Genomic DNA, 24,779 nt, shown 5'->3' with positions numbered 1-24,779 from the left:
TTGGAAAACAGCCTGGCATTTAAATTGTTAAACATAGAGTTACCATATGTCCCAATAATCTCATTCTTAGATATATATCCAAGAGAAATGAAAACTTATACATGAATGTTCATAGCTGTATAATCCATAATAGTAAAAAGGTAGAAACAACCCAAATACCCATCAAATTAATAAACAAAATGTAATATGTCCACAGGATGAAATATTATTGGGTAAAAAGGAATGAAGTACCGATACATGCATCAACATGTATGAATCTTGAAAATATGCTAAGTGAAATAAACCAGTCACAAAAAAATCAGTTATTGTGTGATGCCATTCACATGCAATGTCCAGAACAGGCAAGTCAATAGACAGTAAATTAGTGGTTGCCCAGGGCTGGAGAGGTATAGGAAGAGACTGCTATTAAGTACGGCTATTTTTTTAAAAAAATATATTTTATTGATTTTTTACAGAGAGGAAGGGAGAGGTCTAGATAGAGAGTTAGAAACATCGATGAGAGAGAATCATCGATCAGCTGCCTCCTGCCCACCCCCCACTGGGGATGTGCCCGCAACCAAGGCACATGCCCCTGACCGGAATCGAACCTGGGGTACGGCTATTTTTGAGAATATTCCACAACTGATTGTGATGATGGTTGCACCATCAGCGAACATACTAAATATCATTGACTTTCATACTTTGCGTGAATGGTGGGGTATTTGAATTATACCTCAAAAATGGTTGTATTTTTAAAATATATTTTTATTGATTTCAGAGAGGAAGGGAGAGGGGAGAGAGAGATAGAAATATCAATGATGAGAGAGAATCATTGATCGGCTGCCTCCTGCACGCCCCTTACTGGGGACTGAGCCCACAACCTGGGCATGTGCCCTTGAACTGAATGGAACCAGGGACCTTTCAGTCTGCAGGCCAACACTCTATCTACTAAGCCAAACCAACTAGGGATCAAAAATGGTTTTAATAAAAATAGTTATTAAAAACAATGAACGGCTTCACAAAACCAAAGTGATTGCTTCTCTAGGGACCCTGATTATGCACTGCCACTTGAATGGGCAGTATTTTCAAACAGACATTCTTTCCAATACTAGAAGTTATAAGATTCCGAGCTTGGCTAATGTTTCCAGGGAGTTTTCATAATAACAATAAAGGAATTATTATAGTAAGTCAAATGTGAGGCATTTTTGCTGTCAAAATGTTATCAGAATAATGATGACTTTTACTATTACTTCATAAGTAGTTCAAGAAACTTCATCTTTTATAAGACAGTACCTGACACCTTGAATGACTGTGACACCACTCTAAATTCCAAGACAAGTTTGAGCACAGCAATGGAAAGCCCACAAAAGAGTAGCCACCTGCTGCAGAGGCTACCAATGACTAGGTGATATTCTGAATAACCTTCCACGCCCTGAGATGTCCCATTCCTTATGAGGTTTGACCTTGCTGTGTTTGCCATTGTTTTTGCTTTCTACTTCCCCATGACTCTTCAATAATCCACTTGAGTAGGTCTTTGCTCCTTATAACTGGCTGGATCCCTAACCTATAATCCTCCTTGAAGACATTGTATTCCCAGAACTTTTCCCTCCAGATACTTACTCATATTTCTGTCCAGTGTTTCAAGTCATCTCAAAGAGCCATTACATTATTATGCATTGTGTTTTTCTTTTTTTTATATATATTTTATTGATTTTTTACAGAGAGGAAGGGAGAGAGATAGAGAGTTAGAGAGTTAGAAACATCGATCAGCTGCCTCCTGCACACTCCCTACTGGGGATGTGCCCGCAACCAAGGTACATGCCCTTGACCGGAATCGAACCTGGGACCTTTCAGTCCGCAGGCTGACGCTCTATCCACTGAGCCAAACCGATTTCGGCTGCATTGTGTTTTTTCTTTGTATAAGCCTGCCCTTTTCCCTCTACCACCACCCCTATTTTTACATTAAAGTGATTGCAGCTAGGTTATTGAATGCAGCTGACTGGGTGTTTTTTCCATTTATGTAGTGTGTGTGGCAAGGACTTGGGGGACATTTATAATAACTCCATTCTTTGCCTAATGATCTACTGGCACCAGGAACCCCAAGTGGCCTGGCGGTGTTCTGTTTCCAGTTCAGTGGGACACAGTGTATCTCCTAAAAGAAACGTTCTTTAGAGAATCTGGACCATAACCCAGTAGACTCTAGGATTGGAGATAGGAAGCCCAAATTCCACAAATGGATTACTGGGTGCCACCACTGTTTTGACCCCTTGGTTCCTGTACTCATGTAGTCTTTCTATGAGACACAATACCATATATGTAGGTAATTGGTGCAGTGCATAATTGGTGCAGTGCATAATTTTGGTGCAGTGCATATCAATGCATATACTGTATACCCAACTATGCAAGGTGCTGCATCTGATATGAGCAATTTAGCTGCGTCTTCAATACGTGCCTTTCCACAGTTCTATCAGGCTAGCTATCCTATATAATAAAAGGGTAATATGCAAATTGTCCCCTCCACCGGGAGTTCGACCAAAGTTCGACCAGGGGGCAGGGCCAGCCCTCCAACTGCCTGCAGTCCCTCCCCCTGGCCGTCCCCACCCCTGATCGCATCCCCCATCCGGGGCGGGGCAGGCTGGCCAACCTCCCATGTCCCCTCCCCTGGCCAGCCTGGCCCGATTGGCCCTGATCAGGGCAGGCCGGCCAGACCCCTCCACCCCTACCTGTGCACGAATTCGTGCACTGGGTCTCTAGTTTCTGAATAATGAGTAAGAACCATTAATTCTGTGGTTACACGCTCATTGTCACACCTCCTTGACTATAAAATAGGTTTCTTAGTTTAAGGTATGTCCAATGGATAAGGCATCCTGTAAGCTCACAAATGATGGTGCTAGTGTTGACAAAGTAGTCAGATTTTTAGAGCATGTATAAATTCTAGTGTGATATTTTACTTCTTTTTTTTTTTTAATATATTTTATTGATTTTTTACCAAGAGGAAGGGAGAGGGATAGAGAGTTAGAAACATCGATCAGCCGCCTCTTGCACACCTCCCACCGGGGATGTGCCCGCAACCAAGGTACATGCCCTTGACCGGAATCGAACCTGGGATCCTCCAGTCCGCAGACCAATGCTCTATCCACTTAGCCAAACCGGTTAGGGCTGATATTTTACTTCTTTTGTATTGTTCCATGCTAGTGCAATGGTGGGCATAAAGGAAAAATTAATGAAGCACTCATACACTTTCTTTAAAGCTATATAGTTTACACTAAAAATCACAAAATTTATGAGTTGGTTGTTTCCATCTGCATCATGTGAGGAAACCACTGAAAGAAAATTTTGCTCAGAAGGGAATATCAGAATCTCTGAGGCTGATGTTGTCTAAAAAAAGATGTACAATGCCATAGTTTTGTTCTTATTTAATTTGATGTGAAATAGCATTCAAGGATAACGTTTGATTTGTGAGCTTAAACAAAGCAGTACTATCTACATCCCTTCCAAATCACTTTTTTAAAAAAAATTCTTTAAGACACCTGCCAGTCCCTAGCAGATCCAGTTTCACAAGATAGCACATTCTCTAAGAATCCCTGAAATCATAATACCTTAGGTCAGGGGATTCTGTTCAGCACTCCGGCCCCGCGTCCAAGTTCTCCGTGCTTTACCTATCCCTGTTTCTGCACAGTCCAGTCTTCCCCCCAGGAGCGTGGCTCTCTCCCAGTCTCAGTTCCTCTCTTCCACTCCTGTTTGCTCAATGCCCCAACTTCCGCCAAGAACCTTAGAGGATTCAGATCCTCGATTTTCTGTGCACCGCCTATAATCAGGGTCTTCAATCCTCTCCCTACGAGCATTCTGTACCCTTTGCTGGTTCCCCACGGGCTGACTCCAGGAAGTCCTCCTCTGCAGGCGGTAGTCTCCAGGGTTGGCTGACGCGGGGAAGGGCCCGCAGGGGGCGCTCTGCAAGCCGGGGCAGTCCCAGTCGTTCCTGGTGTACGGGCTACAAAGGCAGCCGGCGGGGTTGGCAGGGAAGGAGGGCAGAAGGCCCGACAGCTACCTCCGGGGTTCCCACCCCTCACCCGTGGGCCTCCTCCAGGGCCCTCATCCGGGGCCCTGCCCTCGGCCCCGGCCGCCGGACGCCGCCTCCGGAAATGCCACCGAGAAGCACCGCCCTCCTGGCGGCGTAGAGCGACTCCCCAAAGGCCCGGGTGGCCGCGAGCAGAGGTGTCTGCGACAGGACGGCAGCCCTGGCCCGCTGTGGCGCTTGGGTGAGTCCCCGGAAGCCATTCTGGGGTCGCGGTGGGGGCGGCCCCGGGTTTTAGCCTGCCGGGGAGGAGGCGGGGGCGGCGGCGGCGGCGGCGGCGGCGGGGCCGGCCGGCGGCGGTTTCCGTCCGCGGGAGCGCGCGGGCCGGTGGTGCGAGGGCCTGTTTCTCCTCAGCCCGGCTCTGCCCCGCGGACCGAGGACCCTGCTGTCAGGACCCGGTGACGGCGCCTTGGTGTCGGCCGGCTGACCGTGGCTTGCCTCGCCTCCTGGGGGCCGTGTTTTCACCCCAGCGGAGAGGTGGGAGGAGGGCAGCGCCGGGAGAGGCCTGACGCCCCGACGCCAGGGCCTTGCTGGGGGTTGCGGAAGGGAGACAGCCCTTTCGCGTCAGGGGGACGGAACCCTCTCGCGTCCTTGGGTTTGAAGGACACCAGTCAAATCGGTCCGGACCGCAGCTCTTCCCGGGGTTACTGTCAGGGTTGAGGGGCAAGGCCTGCCGGCCTCGTCAGAGTTAGCGAAGGGTCCCCATCCCCCAAAAGTGGGGTTTTGTTATTAGTCAAGACGGTTAGGTAATCGAAAGTGGGTTGACAGCGTTTACCAAGGAATCCCAAGGGGCCTGCTCTTAAATAATGAGTAATCATAAGTAGCATATATCTCTGGGTACACACTTGAGCCTTGAAAGAAATTTGTAAATCTCAACTATTTTAAACTTTCCTCAGAAATCTTTACTGTATTAAATTGTACTTTCTTGATTTTTTTTGTTTTGAAATACCACACATTCGTTGTTTAATTTAGGTGCTTAATCGTTATCAACTATTTTTATTGAGTATCTACAGTGTCTAAGGTACTTTTGCTAAGTGCTCAGGATATGAAATTGCAGGCTATTTTAACTTATTAAAGTAATTTATCCTAATCTCACCCCACAGTGATGGTCATTGCCCTCCAGAACAGGGATGGAGGAACTATCTGCCCAGGAAGCAGCAGGATCACCACGGGTCCAATTTCAGTCTTTGGAGACCCAGTCTGAGGGTCTGTCCCCAGAGCCTCCGTTCCTGCTGGACACCGACATGGATCAGGGACTCACTGGGGGTAAGGCAGAGAGAGCACTTAGGTCCAGGAGAGTGGGAGTGTGGAGGGGCTTCTGGGCCTGGCATGAGAGAGGCCAGGAACTTCACTAAGAAGATGGTCCCTTAGAGGGAGGTCTGGAAGGGAGGGGCTCGTGTGCCTCAGTTCAGTCCTGGTCTTGGGCCCCTCTATTAAGGACAGCCTGTCTTTCCTTAATGGGCAGAATGGTAGTCACTCTGCTCCAGCTGCTTTTTGTTGATGCAGCCTTTGCTTCATCCCATTTACCACATCCACAATCATTTCTAAGATGTGTCGTTTTTGCCGCATCTCACAATCCTCGCTTGGCTTTCCTTTCCTCTTAGGTTTAGGGCTATCCCTCCCCCTCTTCCCTTCACTTAGTATCTTCCCTCCTTGATGACCTTTCCTGCTTTGCCACAGGCCATTCTGTTGCAACTGCAGTGTTTGTGACTAATTTAATGGTGGTCAAGAAAGCACCCATTTAATTCCTTGGTTGAGCCTGTATGAATGTATACATGTCTTATATTGATTATACAATAACATTTTTATGTGTTATATAGGTAGGTTGATCTGTCCTGTACTGCCTTTGTTCCGTAATCTTATCTCAGAATACTTGTAGCCAACTGCAGTGAAATAATGTGTGTCAGCAACATTAGGTATGTAGAGTGCTGTGGGGCATTGTGGGAGTGTGGACAGGATTGTGAGGAAACAAATGGCCATTCCTTATTCTTAGCTGCCTGACGCACTAGTTGCAGAGACAGTGCCCATTCACAAGATAAAGGCTTAGTGATTAGAGAACAGTGTCTGGGAAAGGGTCAGAAGTCTATTGGGTAACCATGGCTCTTGACAAGTCGCTGTAAGTTCTTATGCTTTGCTTTGCCCATTTGCAAAACGGGTATATTGCTTAATATCTGAATCATGGGTCTAAACTTTTGTAGTAGGACATGCAAGTGCTGAGAAGGAGCAGAGTAGACACACTCAATACTTGATAAATGTTCATTGGTTTTACTAGAATGTTGATGTGAAGAAGGGTCCTACTGGCTCTCTTCTGTAAGGGAGCCCTGGGGAAGGGCTGCTCTCACTCTTGGCTCCTTTCTCCTCCCTTAGCTCCACCTGTTCCTCAGGTGCCTGCTCTTCCCCACGAGGGAAGCCCAGGAGACCAGGCAACTGCACTCCTGACAGCCAGGTACCAGGTGAGCTGAGGAACCTTCTTTTCCTCAGGGACTGTTGCTGCTTATTGAGTGTGGCCCTTCCCTCACCCCATCCATAAACCTTGCCTAGAATTTTTTTTAGTAACAGACTCTGGTTTCAGAACTGATCCTCTTCAGAGACCTGGACGCCACACAAACCATCTTCCCAGCTTCTCAACACTACCAGAAAACACTGTTTCTTCTTTATCCCTACTGTTTTGATGGGGGCTTATTGTTAAAGGGTTATGGAATTTATTCCCTAGATTCTAATTTGTTCTCACTCCTCCCTGACATAAATACACACTGGAGTCTCTATCATCTCCTTCAATCTCTGGCCATGATGCTATAGTGGCCTTATTCCCAAGAGCAGCCAGGCTGTATTATTTCAGGAGTTTGTGACATTCGAGGATGTGGCTGTGCACCTTACTCGAGAGGAATGGGGATGCCTGGATCCTGTTCAGAGGGATCTCTACAGAGAAGTGATGTTAGAGAATTATGGGAACGTGGTCTCACTGGGTAAGGACTTCTTTTTATTCATTCAGTTGACCTATTGGGATTTCTTTACTGAGTAGGTGTGAGGTCTCTGAGAAAGTAGAGTTTGGCTCAGATTCCAGGTCTAAGAACCTCTAAATCCTCTATCTTTAAGGTTATCTCCTCTGGGAGTGGTTTTCCTTTGGGGGTTTCAAGATATGAGACATTCTACTCCTTATTCTGAGTTAATGGTTCCTGCTTTTATGGGGTATCTGTTCCCTGTTAGAAAAGGGAAGCTTGCTTGTGCTTTGCCTAAGTTCTTACTTTCGCTATTTTATTTTATTTTAATTTAATTTTTATTTTATATGAGAGAGACTCTAGGGCCTCCCAACCTACAACCAGACACTTTCCTTCCTGGTAATTCAGTTCCTTTGTATCTGAGTTTCCCATTTTCTTTGGAAGAAGAAATGCCTTTTTAAAAGATAAGCTTAAATCCTTCTTGTTGAGTAATCTCTTACAAGAGAGATTACTAAATTCATCTTCAAGCAGGCAGAATTTGAGAGACTTCATTTAAAGGCATGACTCACTGTGCGTACATTTCAGTGAATCACCCACATGGTAATCCTAAATAACCTCATTCCTAGCAGCAGAAGACTCAGATTTAAACCAAGTCTCTCCTTTGTCATTTGGGTGGTATATAGTAGGCTGCCCAGATTAGGTAACCTGTGGTGCTGTGGAGAAACGTCAGTGGGGGGTTGTTGATAGCCCCCTTGATGTGAGCATTGCTCCTTCTTTCCTCTCTCTCTCTCCCCCTTTTTTGTTGTTTTTGTTTTTTGTTACCTGTCTCTGCTTTTGTTCTTTTTTATTTATGTGTGAATTTAATGAAGGTTTTTCTTTTCTCTCATTTTGCTTTGCCTATGCTGATGGCATCTAGGGTTGTTGCTTTGTCTCCTTGATTACACTCAGGATTAAAGAGGTCTTCTTCTCTGTGGGGAGGCAGCCTGCCCACTGGGAAGGTTTTAGCGTGTTTTCCATTCGTGGCTCTTTGATCTTTGTAGGCATACTTCTCCGTCTTCCCACCACCCGGATTCATAGTGTGAATTCCTGTCCGGCCCTGAGTCATACCCAGGCAAGTGCTTTCTCTGGAGAAACACTTGCAGTCCTTTCAGCAGGAATCTCCAAGAGATGGCCCAAGTATCGGCTTCCCATCGATATTGCTCATCCCCGCTCGGAAACTACTTTTCCACAATTATAAGATATTACACTTGATTGATGGAATAGATGCTCCCAGGATGCCACCACTATGTAAAATTGCAGCTCCTCAAAAGACCTTTGTTAAATTTCTAAAGGGCCAAGGAAACTCTCCGTTGCCACCAGATGCGTTTTGTATCCTGAATTTTGAGTTCATTCAGAAGCCATGGTTGGTGGTCATCTACTTGTGTTCTGAGAAACCACAAAGTTCAACTCCAGCTCTTCAGTTATGATGTTTTCATTTTATTTTAGAATGTGGAACGTTTGTTGCGCGCCCCTCCTTTTCTGTAGTGAACAGGACCTGCTCCTTCTGATGCTTAACTCTCTTGTGACCCCTGGGCTTTCTTTATATTTAACATTCTAGTCTTCTTCTTTTGAGTCCCTGTGGCCGCCTCCAAGGTCCTTACTTTGTCCCCTTTATTATTTGTTGCTAAATAAGATTGAAACATTTACATGACCTTTTCTGATTAAGTGTTCCTTAGCTCTGTCCTTGGTGGAGGGGAAATGGGAAGGCAAAAGAGTTCAATTTCTTTATTTCAGGGCATCAAATTGAATGTATATTTAACAATTTTGTATACTGTAAAGTGATATGTAATTGCAAGATACTATAAATTTTATCTAATAATAACATAATTTCCAACAGTTAACCTGTCTACTTTTTGGAGTAAAGCAACTTCTTAGCAGCTTAATCAGCCTAACATCACAGCATGCTAGTTAACTGAATTTCGTTCCATTTTCTTGCATCTCTTCATATACACAGGACACACATGCACACTTATACACATACTGGGCACAAATGCACACAAGAAATCCTCATATTCAGTTTGCTCTTGTGATAGGAGCATCTCCTTAGTAATTATTTTCTATTGTTTTTGGGAAGACCTTTCATATTAGTGGGTTTAGCAAATTCCATGTGAATTTTAAAGTTATACACTTAATTAACTTAGCTTAATGTTGATGTTATAAAATAAGGACTTTTATAATTCAGTCCCTGACTTAGGAGCCACACATCTTTTTTCCCATGGCAGTAGCTCTGAGGTGTATTTGTCACAGACATCAGAACTTTGGTCCTTTGGTTAAGTGCTTTGACTATATTGTAGTAAATATACAGAGTATGGCCCTCGCTCGTTTGGCTCAGTGCATAGAGCATTGGCTTGCAGACTAAAGGGTCCCAGGTTTGATTCCCTTCAAGGGCATGCACCTCCTCCCTGGCCCGGGCCCTGGTCGGGGAGCATGTGGGAGAAACCAATGTTTCTCTCACATTGTTTCTCTCTGTCTTTCCCTCTCTTTTTCAGTCTCTCTAAAAGATCAATGGAAAAATATCCTCGTGTGGGGATTAACAAAAACAAATAAACAAAACAAAAAAATAAATAAGTATAGAGTATGAACAGCTGAGTAAAAGAGTGAAAAAGTTTATAAAATCATAATTTTTATTACCAAATCTAAAAGAAGCATACTCTATTAACAATGTATGAATTACTGGCTTGAGGGTCATACCCAAAGGAATGTAATATGTGACTTAGTGCTTAAAATTAAGTACTGGAAATTAAGACTGGGAAAGAGGCCTGGATTTTTGGCATTGCAAGTGGGACAGAGTGCCGAGTGCTTGATTAGATGACAGCATTAGAAACATGTTTATCAGAATTCTAGTTCATGATAAGTGAGTTTATCAGGAATGTTTGGCACATATCCCCTAACTTTTTAAAAAAATATAATTAATTTTTTACAGAGAGGAAGGGAGAGGGATAGAGAGTTAGAAACATCGATGAGAGAGAAACATCGATCAGTTGCCTCCTGCACACTCCCTATTGGGTATGTGCCTGCAACCAACGTACATGCCCTTGACTGGAATCGAACCTGGGACCCTTGAGTCCGCAGGCTGATGCTCTATCCACTGAGCCAAACCGGTTAGGGCGAAACCCATGCTCTTTTTCACTATTTTGTGTCTTAAAGCAATTAGTCAAACCACATACGGTGTTTTTTATATTTTCATGGCTCTGTACTCCAATGAAAATGAAAAATGGCTATGATAAATTGAACAGATAGGCATAAGTTTGAATAGTTTGGGAACAGAAAGGACACATTCAAGATTTAAAATTATCTAGGAATATATTTCTTTTTTTTTTTTTTTAGGAATATATTTCATTATAAGTATACTAGAGGCCTGATGCACGAAATTCTTGCAAGAGTAGGCCTGCCTTCCCCTGGCTGCCAGCAACAGCTTCCCTCTGGCACCCAGGACCCGGGCTTCCCTCACAGCCCGGCTTTGTCCGGAAGGTCATCTGGAAGGATGTCCGGTCTAATGAGCATATTAAACTTTTATTATTATAGAAGATACACAATAATAGTATTGCTAAGGAGAGATTTTATTTGTGTATTTGTTAAGGATCAGGAAGAAAGGCATGAAGCTTCCCAATGGCTAAATCTTAGGCAGCAAACCAAATAATGAGATATATTTTATTTTTTTGCTTTATCCCTTAACCTTTTAATTCTGAGGTATATTTTAAATGTTACTTTAAAAAACCAGATTAAGTAAAAATGAATTAGGAAATGGTCATGGTTTAAATTTAAAAATTAAAAGATTTTAACAAAAAATGAAGTTATTTTATTTTTCTAAAATATATTTTTATTGATTTCAGAGAGGAAGAGAGAGGGAGAGAGAGAGAGAGAGAGAAACATTAATGATGAGAATCATTGATCGGCTGCCTCCTACATGTCCCCCACTGGGGATCGAGCCCACAACCTGGGCATGTGCCCTGACCAAGAATCAAACCATGACCTCCTGGTTCATAGGTCAGCGCTCAACCACTGAGCCACACCAGCCAGGCAAAAATTAAGTAATTTTAGATTAGAGGCTTGAGCTACAAAAAAAAATCTAAACAAATACTATTTTTGAGAGCACAGAATTTGACTTAAATTTAGGAAAAGGCATTTATTGATTTTTATTGATTTTAGAGAATGAAAGGGAGGGAGGGAAGGGGGGAGAGAGAGAGAAAGAGAGAGAGAGAGAGAGAGAGAGAGAGAGAGAAAGAGAAAGAGAAAGACAGAGAAGGAAAGAGAAACATTGATTTGTTGTTCCACTTATTTATGCATTCATTGCTTGTATCTTCTATGTGCCCTGACTGGAGATTGAACTTGCAAGCTTGGCATATGCGGACCACACTCTGACTGAGCTCCCCAGCCAGGGCAGGAAAAGACATTTAGACCAATGGCAAGAAAACCTGTCTTAATGCTTTCTGAGACCCTTAATGTGGTAGAGTAGAAAGAATATAAACTCTGGAATTAAACTTGGGTTCCAATTACCAGCTGTGATACACTCATTTTCTTCATCTATAAAACATGAAAAATAGTGTCCCTTTTGGTTTGTGCCAAGGATTAAGTTAGATTATGTTTATAAGTACATGGCTCATGGTAGTTACTCAAATGCTTGTTTGAAAAGGACAAGTGATATGAGCTATAGACCAGTTTTTTTTTTAATACAAATAAAAATTTTAGGAGTGTTCAAATTATTTCTTTACAAGTGCAGTTTTCTCAAATTGAATATTGCTCTGACTGTGCCTAGAGTTTGAATTTTTATTATAAAGAGATTTTTTATTTTTTTGGTACTAAAGATCTTTTAGATCCCTTTTAATGAAAACATTTATGATTCCAAATCTTTTGGATCCTGATTCTCCAATCACTATTTCTATTCTTTTATTATGTTTACTATTTACTCCATTATCAACATATGGGTCTTCTGTTCTCTTTCTATACATATTTTGGAGGAAGGAATGGATTTCATTCACAATCATTTTTTTACTAGTAGATTATTTAAAAGCCAGGTTCTGAAATAAGACTGGGGTTACATCCTAGCTTAACCACTTATGGCCTTGGGCAAGTTAATTAACCTCTTTGATTCTTAGTTTTCCTACTTTAAAATGGGTATAATAATAGTGACTACCTCATAAAGGTATGGTGAGTATTAAGTGAGTGCAAGCTTGTACAGATCATGGTATGGTACTTTGTACCTACCACCTGCTTAGTAAATCATAGCTTAATATTTTGATGATACAGGTGACTTTAAATCTATATCATGAACTCTGTTTTCTTCTGAACTTCAGTCTTGTATATCTAATTGCCTGTTAAGCATTTTATATCTTTCTACATTACCTTAGACACAAGTCCAAAATCAAACCTCTCATTCCACATTGAGATGATCTTTTTTGTTGTACATATGTGATAGATATAAAGAACCAAAATTTCAGTTGTCAAATACTTAGAAATATCTTAATAAATATCTCAAAAGTAGAAGTTGCAAATTATGTTATGAGAATTCTAAACAGAATAGTTGCTACTTCATGCCACAGTGACTTTTCTTTAACTTGCAAAACTATTTCATTTGACATGGGGGACCTTACTAAATACATGTCCAAAAGAACTCTATTAATGCCCAGCAGGAACTCAGAAACACAGTAAATAAAAGACATTTATATCTTTTTTATATTTGTTCTGATCACTCTGCTCTTAGACTCTCACACAGAATCCCAAGAGGGCAGCTGTTAGTTTATATTTTCCAAGCCCAATACCCTTTTAAAAACATTGGTTATTTGTTATATGTTGATCCTTCGACACAAAATTGGCACTCAATGAGTAGCTTTTAAGTAAATGAATCAAAAGAAATGCAAGATACAAGCTACATGGTCCCTGCAAGACACAAGCTACATGGTCCCTGCAATCAGGTAGGGATGATGATATCTGAAACCAAGTAAAAAAAAATCTATAAATTCCATTATATAGTGACATATCAGGATAAGAGGAACAAATAAATTTTGTAGACATTCAGTAAATGAAGAGAAAGGCTTTTGGAGATGAGAGGCTTGAGCTAAGACTGTATGTGTGCTACTAGAAGCTATCTCGGCTGAACACGTGTAAAAAAAATGCCCCTTTGATACTATAATAGTTCTGGCCCTTCAGAAGCAGACTGCCTCTCACTTTCACTTTAAAAGAGTTTAGATCCTAGCAGTCCATTATGCAAGCCAGAAAAAGACCATTTTATGTGAAGATGCATTTTTATTGCACTTTCCTCACTATATATTATAATTATTTGTTTATACTTGTCTCTGCAGTTAAGAGTCTAAGGTCCTTGAGAGAATGGGCCTTATTGGCTTGAGCCCTTTATCCCTGACATACTTTGGATAGAGAGGGCATCCCGTAAATGTTTGTTTAATAAGAGTGTAAGCTCCTAATGGGTGAGAATGTGTCATATTATTCTTTGTTTCCGTATTTGAATTGAAATGAATTGATTCTTAGGGTTTATCCTAAGAATATTTACTCAGTCTTCACTGATTCTGTTGCTATGGTTCATGTCACATACAACAGATGCTTAAATATCCACTTTTCTTTAGGTTATATTTTGATTACCTCAGTTTTGATCAGGTCTAATACAAGATTGATCTAGAGGCAACAGGTGAGGAGTGCTAATGATAATTTCTGTGAAATTATCCCATGCACAAATTCCGTTGTTTGAGTAATGTTTAAGTGAATACTATTGCTCCCAAAAGTCATAAACTTGTTCCTTGACATACTTCTTTATAGAGCACAAATAGGAGTTCCATGTAGAGGATCTTTGCCACTTTCACCCTCCAGGCCTTCCTACTGTTTTCTAACAATTTACTTTCTCTATTAACCATAAGTTAAGAGAAAAAGTGGCTGGTATGGTATCTGGGGATAAATTGCCACATCCCATTTCCTTCTCTATGAGCAGGATTTCCAATTTTCAAGCCTGATGGGATATCTCAGCTGGAACAAGATCTACAGGTCTTTGATTTGGAAACTAAGAATAGAGGAGTCTTAAGAGATGACTGCTCAGGTGAGTAAGGCAGAATCAATCAGATGGAATTAGTACTATTGTTGAGCCAAGTTGTAGCTGCTTTGGCAGTCAGAATGGAGAGCTCTGTCTGTATCCCAGAATGGAGAACTCTTTCCTTTTCTCTTCAGTTTTTTCTTTTTTAATTGATTTTTAGAGAAAAAGGAGACAGCAAAATATCCATGTCAGAGCAAAACATTGATCAGCTGCCTCATGCACACCCCCTACTGGGGATCAAGCCGGCAACCTGGGCATGTACCCTGCCCAGTGAATGGAACTGGCAACCTTTTGGTGCATGGGATGCCAAACCAACTGAGCCACACTGGCCAGGGCTTCCCTTCAGTTTTGATGAACTCTTTGCTTTTATTTTGTCCCTTATCATCCACAAGTTGTAGTAGGTCCCTATTCAAGTTGCTTGTCTATAATTCGTTTGAACTATTTCTCTATTTTCTCCTTTGAAATACCTTAGTTGATTTTCTTACTCTGCTGAAAGTACCTTCTGTTTCTACCACACCCTGAACCATTTAGAACCTACCACACTTCCTATTCATGCCCTTATATCTGCTGTTGAAATTTTGTGCATATGTTTCAGAGTAAATAAATTTCTCTAATCTGGATAGATACTATATTAGCTTTTTCCTCTCTGAGTTTTCTTTTTCTAAGCATAGGGTACAGATTACATTTGCATTTTCTATTTATATATTGCATCAGATGGAGGAACCAGAGAAGAGAGCAAGCTGTTGATTCCTAAGCAGAAAATTTCAGAAGTACATTCATGCAAAATGAGAGTAGGAAGACTCAAAAAGGATGCCGGCCAAGTTCCTGATACTAGAGAAGTGTATAAACCTGAGGACAGATTAGAAAGGCTTCAGGAAATACTAAGGAAATTTTTATTCCTCGAGAGAGAGTTTAGGCAAATAACAATCAGCAAGAAAACTTTCACCAGTGAGAACAATGAATGTAATGAACCTGAAAAAAACTTCAGTCTGGAATCTACTCTTGATACAGACCAGAGAGATCTTAGAATACAGAACATTGATGACATTGAGAGGTATGACATTAGCCTCAACCAGAATTCAGCTGCTGAGAAACATGAACAAGTAAATCTAACACAGGATTTTCAGAGTAGTGAATATAAAGAAAGCTTAATGGATCTTTCCCACCTTAGTAAATGTGAGAGCATTTTCACCACTGAGAAATCTTATAAATGTGATGCATGTGAGAAAATCTTCCATCAGAGCTCAGCTCTTTCTAGACATCAGAGAATTCATACTAAAGAGAAACCCTACAAATGTAAAGAATGTGAAAAATCTTTCAGTCAGAGCTCAAGTCTTAGTCGACATAAAAGAATACATACTAGAGAAAAACCCTATAAATGTGAAGTGTCTGAGAAGTCCTGTGAATTATCTGATAAATCCTCTACTCAGAGCTCAGGCATAATGAAGCATAAGAGGATTCACACTAAAGCAAAATCTTATAAATGTAGCAATTGTGAAAGAGTATTCAGTCGTAGTGTACACCTTACTCAACATCAGAGAATTCACAGAGAGATGCCCTGTAAGTGTACTGTATGTGGCAGTGATTTCTACCATACCTCATTCCTAGTCGAACATCAGAAGGTTCACTGTGAAGAGAAAGCCTATGAAAATGAATGTGGGATGACTTTTACTAAACATCAAGGAGTTAGTCTCAGAGAAAAGCCCTATACATGTACTGAATGTGGAAAAGACTTCAGATTGAATTCCCATCTTATTCAGCATCAAAGAATTCACACAGGAGAGAAACCACATGAATGTAATGAATGTGGGAAAGCTTTCAGTCAAACCTCATGCCTTATTCAGCATCACAAAATTCACAGGAAAGAGAAATCCTCTGAGTATAATGATTATGAGGAAAGTTTTAATCATAGCTCAGATCTTGTCCTGCAGCGAGAAGTCCTCACCAGAGAAGAAGCCTTTGATTGTGATGCATGGGAAAAGAACCTCCTTCAGAGAGCACAACTTGTTCAACATCAAAGAATTCATACCAAAGAGAAACCTTATGAATGTAATGAACGTGGGAAGACATTTAGTCAAGTTCAGGCCTCATTCAATATCTGAGAGTTCACACCAGGGAAAAATTGTGAGTACTGAATGTGATAAAATCTTCAGTCAGCTCAACCTTTTCATCATTGGAGAATCCACACCAGAGAGAAATCCTCTGAATGTGATGAATGTAGGAAAGCAATTAGTTTTAAACTTTTAATTGATGCCTGCAAACCCATACCAGAGAAAACCTACAGATATATTGAATGTGGTAAATGCTTCATGTTATGTTCATAACTTAGTCATCATTGGAGAATTCATACAGGAATAAAAGCCCATCACTGTAAAGAATGTGAAAAAGCCTCAGTCAAAGAAAATACCTTTTCAGCATCAAATTCATTCCATGCAGAAAGCCTATGAATGTAATAAATGTATGTGTGTGTGAAGATTCAGTCATATTTCAATCTTCATTCAACATCCAAGAATCCATACCCAAGAGAAGCCATTGAGTATAGGAGTTCAAGTCTTTTTCATCATCAGAATATCTACACCAGACCAGAATCTGATATAACTCAAATGGAAAAAATTTATTGCCATATTTCAGGCTTTACTCAACATCAAAATATTGGAGGGACAATTGTTGATTATTTGTATATGAAATCATTAATATATAGTCCCGATCTTTTTCATTGCAGAAGAATCTAGCCTGAGGAGTGACATGGTGAATGCAGTGATGTTTTCTCATGGCATTCTTTAATATAATAGGTGTTGTAAGTAACTATGTATACTTTATTTATGGAATTCATTTAAACTATTTTTATTTTAATATGGCCTATAAAGATTTTTCTTGAAATTGGTATGTATTGTTCTCAGCTTCCCTAAGATACTGTAATTACACCAATGTTAAAACATATCAGCATCTGGAAAGTAGCTCATTTAGTTTTTTTCTGCTGTTCTCCACACAAGTTCTCTCCAAAACAGACTATTAGGCCTGCTTTTTTCTGGGGACCCTAATTCCTATTTGTTTCTAGCCACAACAACTGGATTCCTGTTGATTTCTCCACTCTCTTAAGCGCCTTCGAATGATGGTTTCCTAGTTTTAAGCTTTTCACCAGCAGGTATGCCATCCCTACTTGATGTCACTGTTCTGGTGTCTTTTTTCCCAAAGTAAAGCATCTTCCTTTAAAAGAATTGGATTTCTACATCCGGTTCACCCATGAGTATGAACGATTCTGTCTCCCTTGCATTTATGACAGACAGCTAAATATTTTCAAGTGATGCCCAAATTCTTAGCTGTCTTGTTTTGCATCCACAGCCCACTAACAGAGATGATAAGAACTCCTAGTGTTGTAGCTACATTCATTCAGCATCTACTCTGCATGTCTAAATTTATACTTCCATTGAAGGCCAGCAAAATGCTCCAGCCTGCTTTTGATAGGGCAAAACATAAAGAACATATATTAAAAGATCAGAGAGCTTCATAAGGCAGAGAGCTCAGCCTTCCAACAAAGATATTGCTGTTCTTATGTAATATCTCTAAAGAGAATATTTCAAGAGAGTTGGTAATTTTGTTCCTGATAAAATTTTAACCATTAAGATTCTTTTCTTACCTATTTGGATTTTCACCCTCAATATCCCCTCATCAATCTAGCACAGTATTTGAAGTGTGAGGGCATTGTGTATACTTATTCATTATCACATTTTTTTTGTATTTTACTAGAGTCTATAGGCCATATAAAAGAACATGATTTTCTTGATTGATAAAAGTGATCACAGATGTTGGGTCCAGAGTTCAGAGTCACCATCATAATACCTAGCAACAGTTTATGATTCTTTAGATGATGCCAAAGCATTTTATTGTATTTTCCCATCTTAAGTTTCATAATATTTTATGAATAAGACAAGTGTTACTTAAAATTCTAGTTGTCATTCCAGCAGTTGAGGCCTTCATAGTTCAGATGTTATAATATTCCTGAGGGATCTTCAACAAATATATAAAAATGTATTGCTTGCCCTATAAGCATTTTATGGCTAACCTCTAGGATAGTTCTACCAGTATATTTTACCTCTTAGCCATCAGCAAGCATATGATCTAATGAGGGCAAGGTAGGAATCTAAATGTAAAATCAAATGAAAATGCATGTTTTTTTCCTGTCAAGGAATGTGTATACTCATGTATAGAAACTAATAGTCACCTCTGGGGATTATGAATCAGAGGATGAAGTAATCCTTAAATACCAGAATGTATAAACATGCCATGTATGCATTTGGTTTAGGAATGTGCTTTTTACTTCCACTTGAATAAAAGTGTGTTTGATATTCTGCAAATCTCTTTCAAATAAAATCTGAAGGCCTTAGCTGGAAGCATTTGGAAATTTTGGAATCACCTTTCTGGCTGCAACTCAGTTCCTTACAGGTACTTAATTCATAACAAGAGTAGATCGTTCTCCTGTGTACTGATACTTGCTCTTCCACAGAACTCTTGAGGAATAAAGTCTGAATGTTTAGCAATTAAAGGGTTATTCGATTGGGATGGTGTCAGTACATAAAATAAGAGTAAATCATTTGAGGTTTCAGTTAAACTAGGCAGAGTGTGTGTGTGTGTGTGTGTGTGTGTGTGTGTGTGTGTTTAAATAAAACACATTTTTAAAAATTAGAAAAAAGGAACTTGCCAGTTTAAGCTTGCTGATATTTAATTGGTCCAATAGAATATGAGTTTGTGTTCTTAATTTTTTAGTCTTGATGCTGGAGAGGTAAGAGAAAAAATCTATTAGTTGAGGGACAGCTAATTTTATCTATCTTCTATCTGCTCACCCACCTACATGTACATGTGTGTATGTGCGTATTCAAACTTAATCCTCACAACTCTGCAAGGGAACTAGTTTCATTTTACAGAACTGAGGTATAGGGAGGTTAAAGAACTTGTTAGGATCACATAGCAAGTTCAAAGTCAGGTGTGTTTGACTCCAAAACTTTTTATCATCATGAAGTTGGTATTAGACACCAACCAGGGACATTTTCTTTGATTGCTCTTCATTCCCTGTTGCACCCCAGTGATTCACTGTTAATAGTTTGCAACTCATCCTAAATGCTCTCAAAGCTCTCTGGGATACTAGGAGAAAATATCCCAATATCTTTTGGGTGCTAGTCAGAGACCCTTCCCTGCCCCATGAACAGGCTTAGACAGTTTTGACAGTGACAGGTCACAGATCAAAGCTCCCCAATTCCTGTCTCCTGCTCAGTCCCCTCCATTCCCATCACTAGATTTACATTTCCATTTTCAATGCCCAAATGTGCTCTTAATTTTTGCTGCTAATTAGAACTTGCTGATGGACATTCTTACCAAGATTTACTGTCACCTCTAGTTATGTTATAGCAGTGGAACAAAGCAGTTATTGGGAAAATCAAGTTTGATTCCTAGGTTCTGGCTTGAGCAAAAGAGTATCCAAATAGAAGTAGACTGGAGAGATATGTGGTACACTGGAAGAGGAGCAAGGAGAGTATTTCAGGCAAGAGAGATGATGTCAGAAGGCCTACAAATGAGAGTATGGCATTTTCAGGGTAATATATGAGCTTTCTGGAGAAATGCTTCACGCTAGGAAATAGTATGAGGGTAACTGATGAAGTTGAAGAACGAAAACTCCTAGGGTGTCATCTCAGCAAAGCATAATGGGATTACCACAACTAGAAATGTAACTACCTATTCATTCAATAATATATTTGCCAGACACTGATATTCAGTGTTACAGTTAACCTAATCAAAAGAATGAAACCATCTACTGAGTAAAAAGATACAGATTAGTTGTCTAAGCAATAGCTTTGGAATTAGACATACCTGTGTTTGAATTTTGCTGTTTACTAGCTGTGTGACTGGAAATTTTACTTAGTCTCTCTAGTTTTCTTGTCTATACAATGTGGTTAATAGCATGAAAATTAAAGAGATAATGTAAAAGGTACTGGTCATATAGTAAGTGCCAAATAGTTACTAATATAAATACTATTATAAAAACCAGTAAAAATAGAAGACAGATGTTTAGATAGAAGATAGAGGGAATTAATGAGCAAGCGTTTAACAGTGTAGGACTGGCATTGTCCAGGATGGGATGCCCTGGTTTTGGAGAACTTAAATATGACTAGAGAAAACATCAGGCATCCTTGTCTGTGGTAGGAACTGCCTCCTGACAGGCACTCCCTGTTGGAGTCCGCAAACTGACATCTGTCTCATCTAAAATTTGTATAATATGAGTTCACATTTTCAAAATACAAGTGCATAAAGGAACTATTGTTTAATCCAAGACTATAAGAATGATTTCAATCAGAAATCAGATGGTGCCCTGTATAAGTCAACAAGAAAAAAATGCTGGAATTTTTTTATTTTGTTGATGCATCCTATTCACTCCACTTATAGAAAATGGTTAACCTCTTGTGTTTGTATTTCATTCATGTTTATAAATTTACAACTTGGGCATAATTACAAGTGTCTTGTCTTTTTTCTTTTCTGCGGTTGCTCATATTACAAATCTTCACCCAGTCTTTCTTCATTGTCCTTCCTAAGTGCAGTTAGACACCAGGCTCTGATTTGAGCAGACCAGGGTTCAAATGCTGCCTCCTTGCTTATTGGCATGTAAGATGGTAAAAATTACCAACTTCATCGGATTGTTGTGAGGATTAATGAGATAATATCAGTTTAAATGCTCCACAGTTGGTAGCTGTTATTTCTGAGTTTAGCGGGAATCTACCCTTATCATAACTCATTGCCTTAATCCCTTTTCCTGCTTCAACATCAAATGTGCCATGGGCAGATCTGTACTGCAGGCGCAGTAGGGTCTTTGGACCTCTCTAAGGTTTTTCTTTCTCATATTGGTATTGGTACCAGCATGTTCCTCCTGTTTGTTTATATACTCCATGCAAAACTGGTAGGAACTGGGTTGAAGGGACAAAGGGGAAGGAGGACTGAGGGCCTTCATAACTTGAATTTGGGCTCAGCGGGTCACCTGATCTGTAATTGTGAAGGAGGAGGTGAGATGGGTGGTAAAACTGCAGGAGTCAAGGGGAGGAGGCAAATGGGTGCTTACAGGGTCAGAGGGGATGAAGAAGGAAACAACAAATTTAGATCCTTGGTCCACTTAGTGATACAGGGACAAATAGAGAAATCTGTTCCAACCTACTACAATCCTTTCTGGGGGAGGGACAAACACCAATTTAAGGTCTCCACCTCCACGTGGTTCTGGACCCAGATCCCCAGTGGCCTTTAGAGAATCCGCAATCAAGATTAGGCCAGATTTGCCGAGGCCGGTTTGGCTCAGTGGATAGAGCGTCGGCCTGCGGACTCAAGGGTCCCGGGTTCGATTCCGGTCGGGGGCATGTACCTTGGTTGCGGGCACATACCCAGTGGGGAGTGTGCAGGAGGCAGCTGATCGATGTTTCTCTCTCATCGATGTTTCTAACTCTCTATCCCTCTCTCTTCCTCTCTGTAAAAATTCAATAAAATATATTAAAAAAAAAAAAAAAAGATTAGGCCAGATTAGACCTCTGAACTGCCTAGATGGGACCCGGAAGTGCATGCCAAGGACCCGTGTTTCCAGGCTTCTGAGTGAGTGTAGGGGATCAGAGACTCAGGAAGGAGAGTGTGGCAGCCTATGACAAGCTCAGACTGCGGTGGTGGACTAGGGCTGTGCGGGAGGGGAGGGGCACGGTGCGGGGGGACTCCCGTGGAATTGGGTTGGTGCTGGCAGTCTGGTGGCCATCTCACGGCAGGACCCAGATGACCTGGAGAGAGAATGAAGCTTCTCAGACCTTTTCCTGGGCTGAGAATTTCTCCTGGGAAAGGTTTACCTACCATTTCCCCTATATCTGACCCCATCTCCTACCCTATCCTGAAGTGACTGCTTGTCCCTTGTGTCCTGTTCTGAAGAATTTTTAGAGAAGACCTTGGCCTTGGAGCAGCACCAGGGATTGGACAGAGCCCTCGGGAGCCCTTGGAGAAGCTTCCTGAGCAGATGTCCCCTGAGTCACTGTTTCCATCCACTGAGCAGTCGTCTAAAAAGAGCAAGAGTGAGGAGCTAACCTAACTGGCTTTCTTTGTCTAAACTTTGTCCTTCTAACCATGGCCTCAGATCAGATGGACATGATTAACCTTACACTTAGAATTGTTCTGGTATTTATCAAGACTACTGATATTTATTTATTACCTAAAGCTCTATCTATTGCATGTAAACAAAGCCTGTAACTAATGTTTTCTCTCTATGTCGAGCAAACCTGCAGAAGCACTATCATAGCACTAAGTCTTGAAGAGCTATCATTCCAGCACCTGCTAACTTGCTTTGTCTTTGGAGAAGCTCAGTGAATGTTGTGTGGATAAATAAGTGAATGAACCCAGCAAAGTATGTCCCATACCCCAAGTCCCAGGAAAAGAGCTCTCTTTCACCATTAGGGAAGATACATCTTCCACTCAAGGTATAAACTGCAAGAGGGTGCCTGCCTATGGAATACAATAGACAAGCTAGCCACCTGCTGATGGAAAATGAGGTTAAACTCTAAATATCCATATTTTAATTTCAGTCTTCCATCTCACTATTATCTGGTATATATGTCTGTCTATTAAAAAAGGTGGACTTGATTATTTAATTGGAGGACAAAGGCTTAGATATTGCACATCATGGACTTCGAGATGGCTTATGTTTGGGGAGATTTTCTTTCACACATTCAGTCTTTGAATGGTGTTTTTAGGCTAATGTTTCATTCAGCAAGTATTTATTGAATTATTACTTATGAGATGTTGGGGAAAAAAAAACACCAAAACACCTAACCCCTACCCACCCCTGAGCTTAGAGTTGAGTTGGAATACATAACTGTGAAAGGTCATAGAACAATAAATAATGTAGAAGTTTACAAGAGGAGATCCCTGTGAATTAATGTGAGCCCAGGAAGCCTTAGAAAGTCTTGAGTTTGTCCTTGGAAGAATTTAGAGTAAGAAAGGAGTCAGGTTTTAGATGAGAGAGGATAGAATAGACCCTTACCATAGGTTCCTTGCTGCTAGTCTTTATAAGAGGTCAAGTACCCATATTCACCTCCCTAAAATATGAATTTATTCATATTTTGAGTCCATACTTCATAAGCTGGCAATGAGTCCTCCACAGTGGCCTCAGCCCAACTTTGTCAGTGTTCCCCCAAGACAAACCCAGCAAGAATGGCATGGCTGCACTAGGTAACGCAGGAGTCACTGTACTACCCACTGTTGTGCATTTGTGTCCTTTTACTCACATGCATTGCTGTTTCCTACATTCTCTGCCTATCAAACCCCACATGTCTCAAGATCCCATGTGTGAAGACTCAGTGCAGGACAGCCTCTTTCATGAAGCTTCTGAAAAGACCTGGGCTATGAAGAAAGAAGGAAACAGTCAGATGCAAGAGACATTTACATGGAAACTTGCCAGACTTGGTGGCTAGTTGAGCAGTAGAGGGATGTTGCTACAATTGCCTTTGTTCCCTTCACTGTTATACCTCTTACAAAAAAAAAAAAAAAATCTTCACCAGTTGCTAATATCTTTGTAATTGCCATTCACGTCTCAACACGCGCACTGTTTCTGTTTAATCAAAACTGGTTATATCTAGCCCTGGCTGGTGTTCCCAGTGGTTAGAGCATTGGCCTGCACACCGATCAAGGGCACATACCTGGGTTACAGGTTCAATCCCTGGCCGTGGTTGGGGTAGGTGTGTGAGGCACTGTTGGTGGTAAATTGGTGTGGTCATTATGGAACATGGTATGAAGGTTCCTCAGAAAATTAAAAAGTACCATACAATTCAGCAATTCCACTTTGGGGTATTTATCTGAAGGAAACAAAATCATTATCTTAAAAAGATATCTGCACCCCCATATTTATTGCAGCATTATTTACAATAGCCAAGACATGGAAACGACCTAAGGTAAAGAAAATGTGGGGACATCTGTAATACTTTCAACAATAAAGATAAATTTTGCCCAGCTCAGTGGTTGGGTGTTGACCTATGAACTAAAAGGTCATGTGTTCAATTCCTGGTCAGGGCACATGCCCAGGTTGCGGGCTCAATCCCCAGTGTGGGATTTGCAGTAGGCAGCCAATCAATTATTCTCTTTTGTCATTGATGTTTCTATCTCTCTCTGCCTCTCCCTTCCTCTTGGAAATCGATAAAAAAAATATTTTTAAAAACCAATAAAGAAAAAAATTTTAAATGTGGTATACATATACAATAAATTATCACTCAGCCATAAAAAAAAAAGAAATCCTGCTACTTGAGGGCATTATGCTAAGTGAAATAAGTCAGAGAAAGACAATGTATGATCTCACTTATATATGGAATCTAAAAAATCCGAACTCATAGATACAAGAACAGATTGGTGGTTGCCAGAGGTAAGGGTGGTGGTTGTGGGAATTGAGATAAAGGTGGTCAAAAGGTACAAACTTCTAGTTATAAGGTAAATAAGTCCTGGGGATATAGTGTGCAACATGGTAATTATAGTTAACAATACCATATTGTATATTTGAAAATTGCTGAGAGAGTAGATCTTAAAAGTTCTCATCACAAGAAAAAAATTTGTAACCCTCTCCCCTCCAGTATCCAGATTGCATGCACAGAGGAAGAGGGGGTATCTGGAGGTGGAGGATAAATGTAAATATGGTTCTGTGATGGTATCACACATCACT

The 24,779-nt window shown here is 40.7% G+C and overlaps 1 protein-coding gene and 1 long non-coding RNA gene across 3 annotated transcripts; one reads left to right on the top strand and one right to left on the bottom strand.

Annotated features, from left to right (window-relative positions):
• The first annotated feature begins 3,945 nt into the window (after positions 1–3,945).
• On the top strand, positions 3,946–20,566 carry ZNF655 (zinc finger protein 655). Of its 2 annotated transcripts, XM_008141382.3 has the most exons (5): positions 3,981–4,238; positions 5,158–5,320; positions 6,422–6,507; positions 6,894–7,020; positions 8,034–8,873. In XM_008141382.3, the coding sequence occupies exons 2-5, from the start codon at positions 5,185–5,187 to the stop codon at positions 8,228–8,230; spliced, it is 546 nt and encodes a 181-aa protein (XP_008139604.1). In that variant the 5' UTR covers positions 3,981–4,238; positions 5,158–5,184; the 3' UTR covers positions 8,231–8,873. The 2 variants fall into 2 exon arrangements, with proteins under 2 accessions (XP_028001575.2, XP_008139604.1); XM_028145774.2 differs by lacking the exons at positions 6,422–6,507; positions 6,894–7,020; positions 8,034–8,873 and adding exons at positions 13,970–14,074; positions 14,783–20,566 and having other exon boundaries at positions 3,946–4,238.
• On the bottom strand, positions 18,729–23,922 carry LOC129148818 (uncharacterized). The gene is made up of 3 exons (XR_008555789.1): positions 23,770–23,922; positions 23,359–23,473; positions 18,729–18,840 (listed from the first exon to the last, which is right to left on the bottom strand). It is a non-coding gene; the product is annotated as an uncharacterized LOC129148818 (long non-coding RNA).
• Between the last annotated feature and the right edge of the window lie 857 nt (positions 23,923–24,779).

This window comes from Eptesicus fuscus, chromosome 4 (assembly GCF_027574615.1).
Source record: "Eptesicus fuscus isolate TK198812 chromosome 4, DD_ASM_mEF_20220401, whole genome shotgun sequence".
Lineage (NCBI taxonomy): Eukaryota > Metazoa > Chordata > Mammalia > Chiroptera > Vespertilionidae > Eptesicus > Eptesicus fuscus.
Note: the sequence above shows the minus strand (reverse complement) of the source record. Positions and strands in the feature narration are given on the sequence as shown.

Excerpts from the sequence above, each read along its gene's own strand:
- ZNF655 (XM_028145774.2), top strand. The coding sequence starts at position 5,185 with ATGGAGGAACTATCTGCCCAGGAAGCAGCAGGATCACCACGGGTCCAA. Across the intron at positions 5,321-13,969 it reads GGATCAGGGACTCACTGGGG|GATTTCCAATTTTCAAGCCT; the intron begins GTAAGGCAGAGA and ends CTCTATGAGCAG. Across the intron at positions 14,075-14,782 it reads CTTAAGAGATGACTGCTCAG|ATGGAGGAACCAGAGAAGAG; the intron begins GTGAGTAAGGCA and ends ATATTGCATCAG.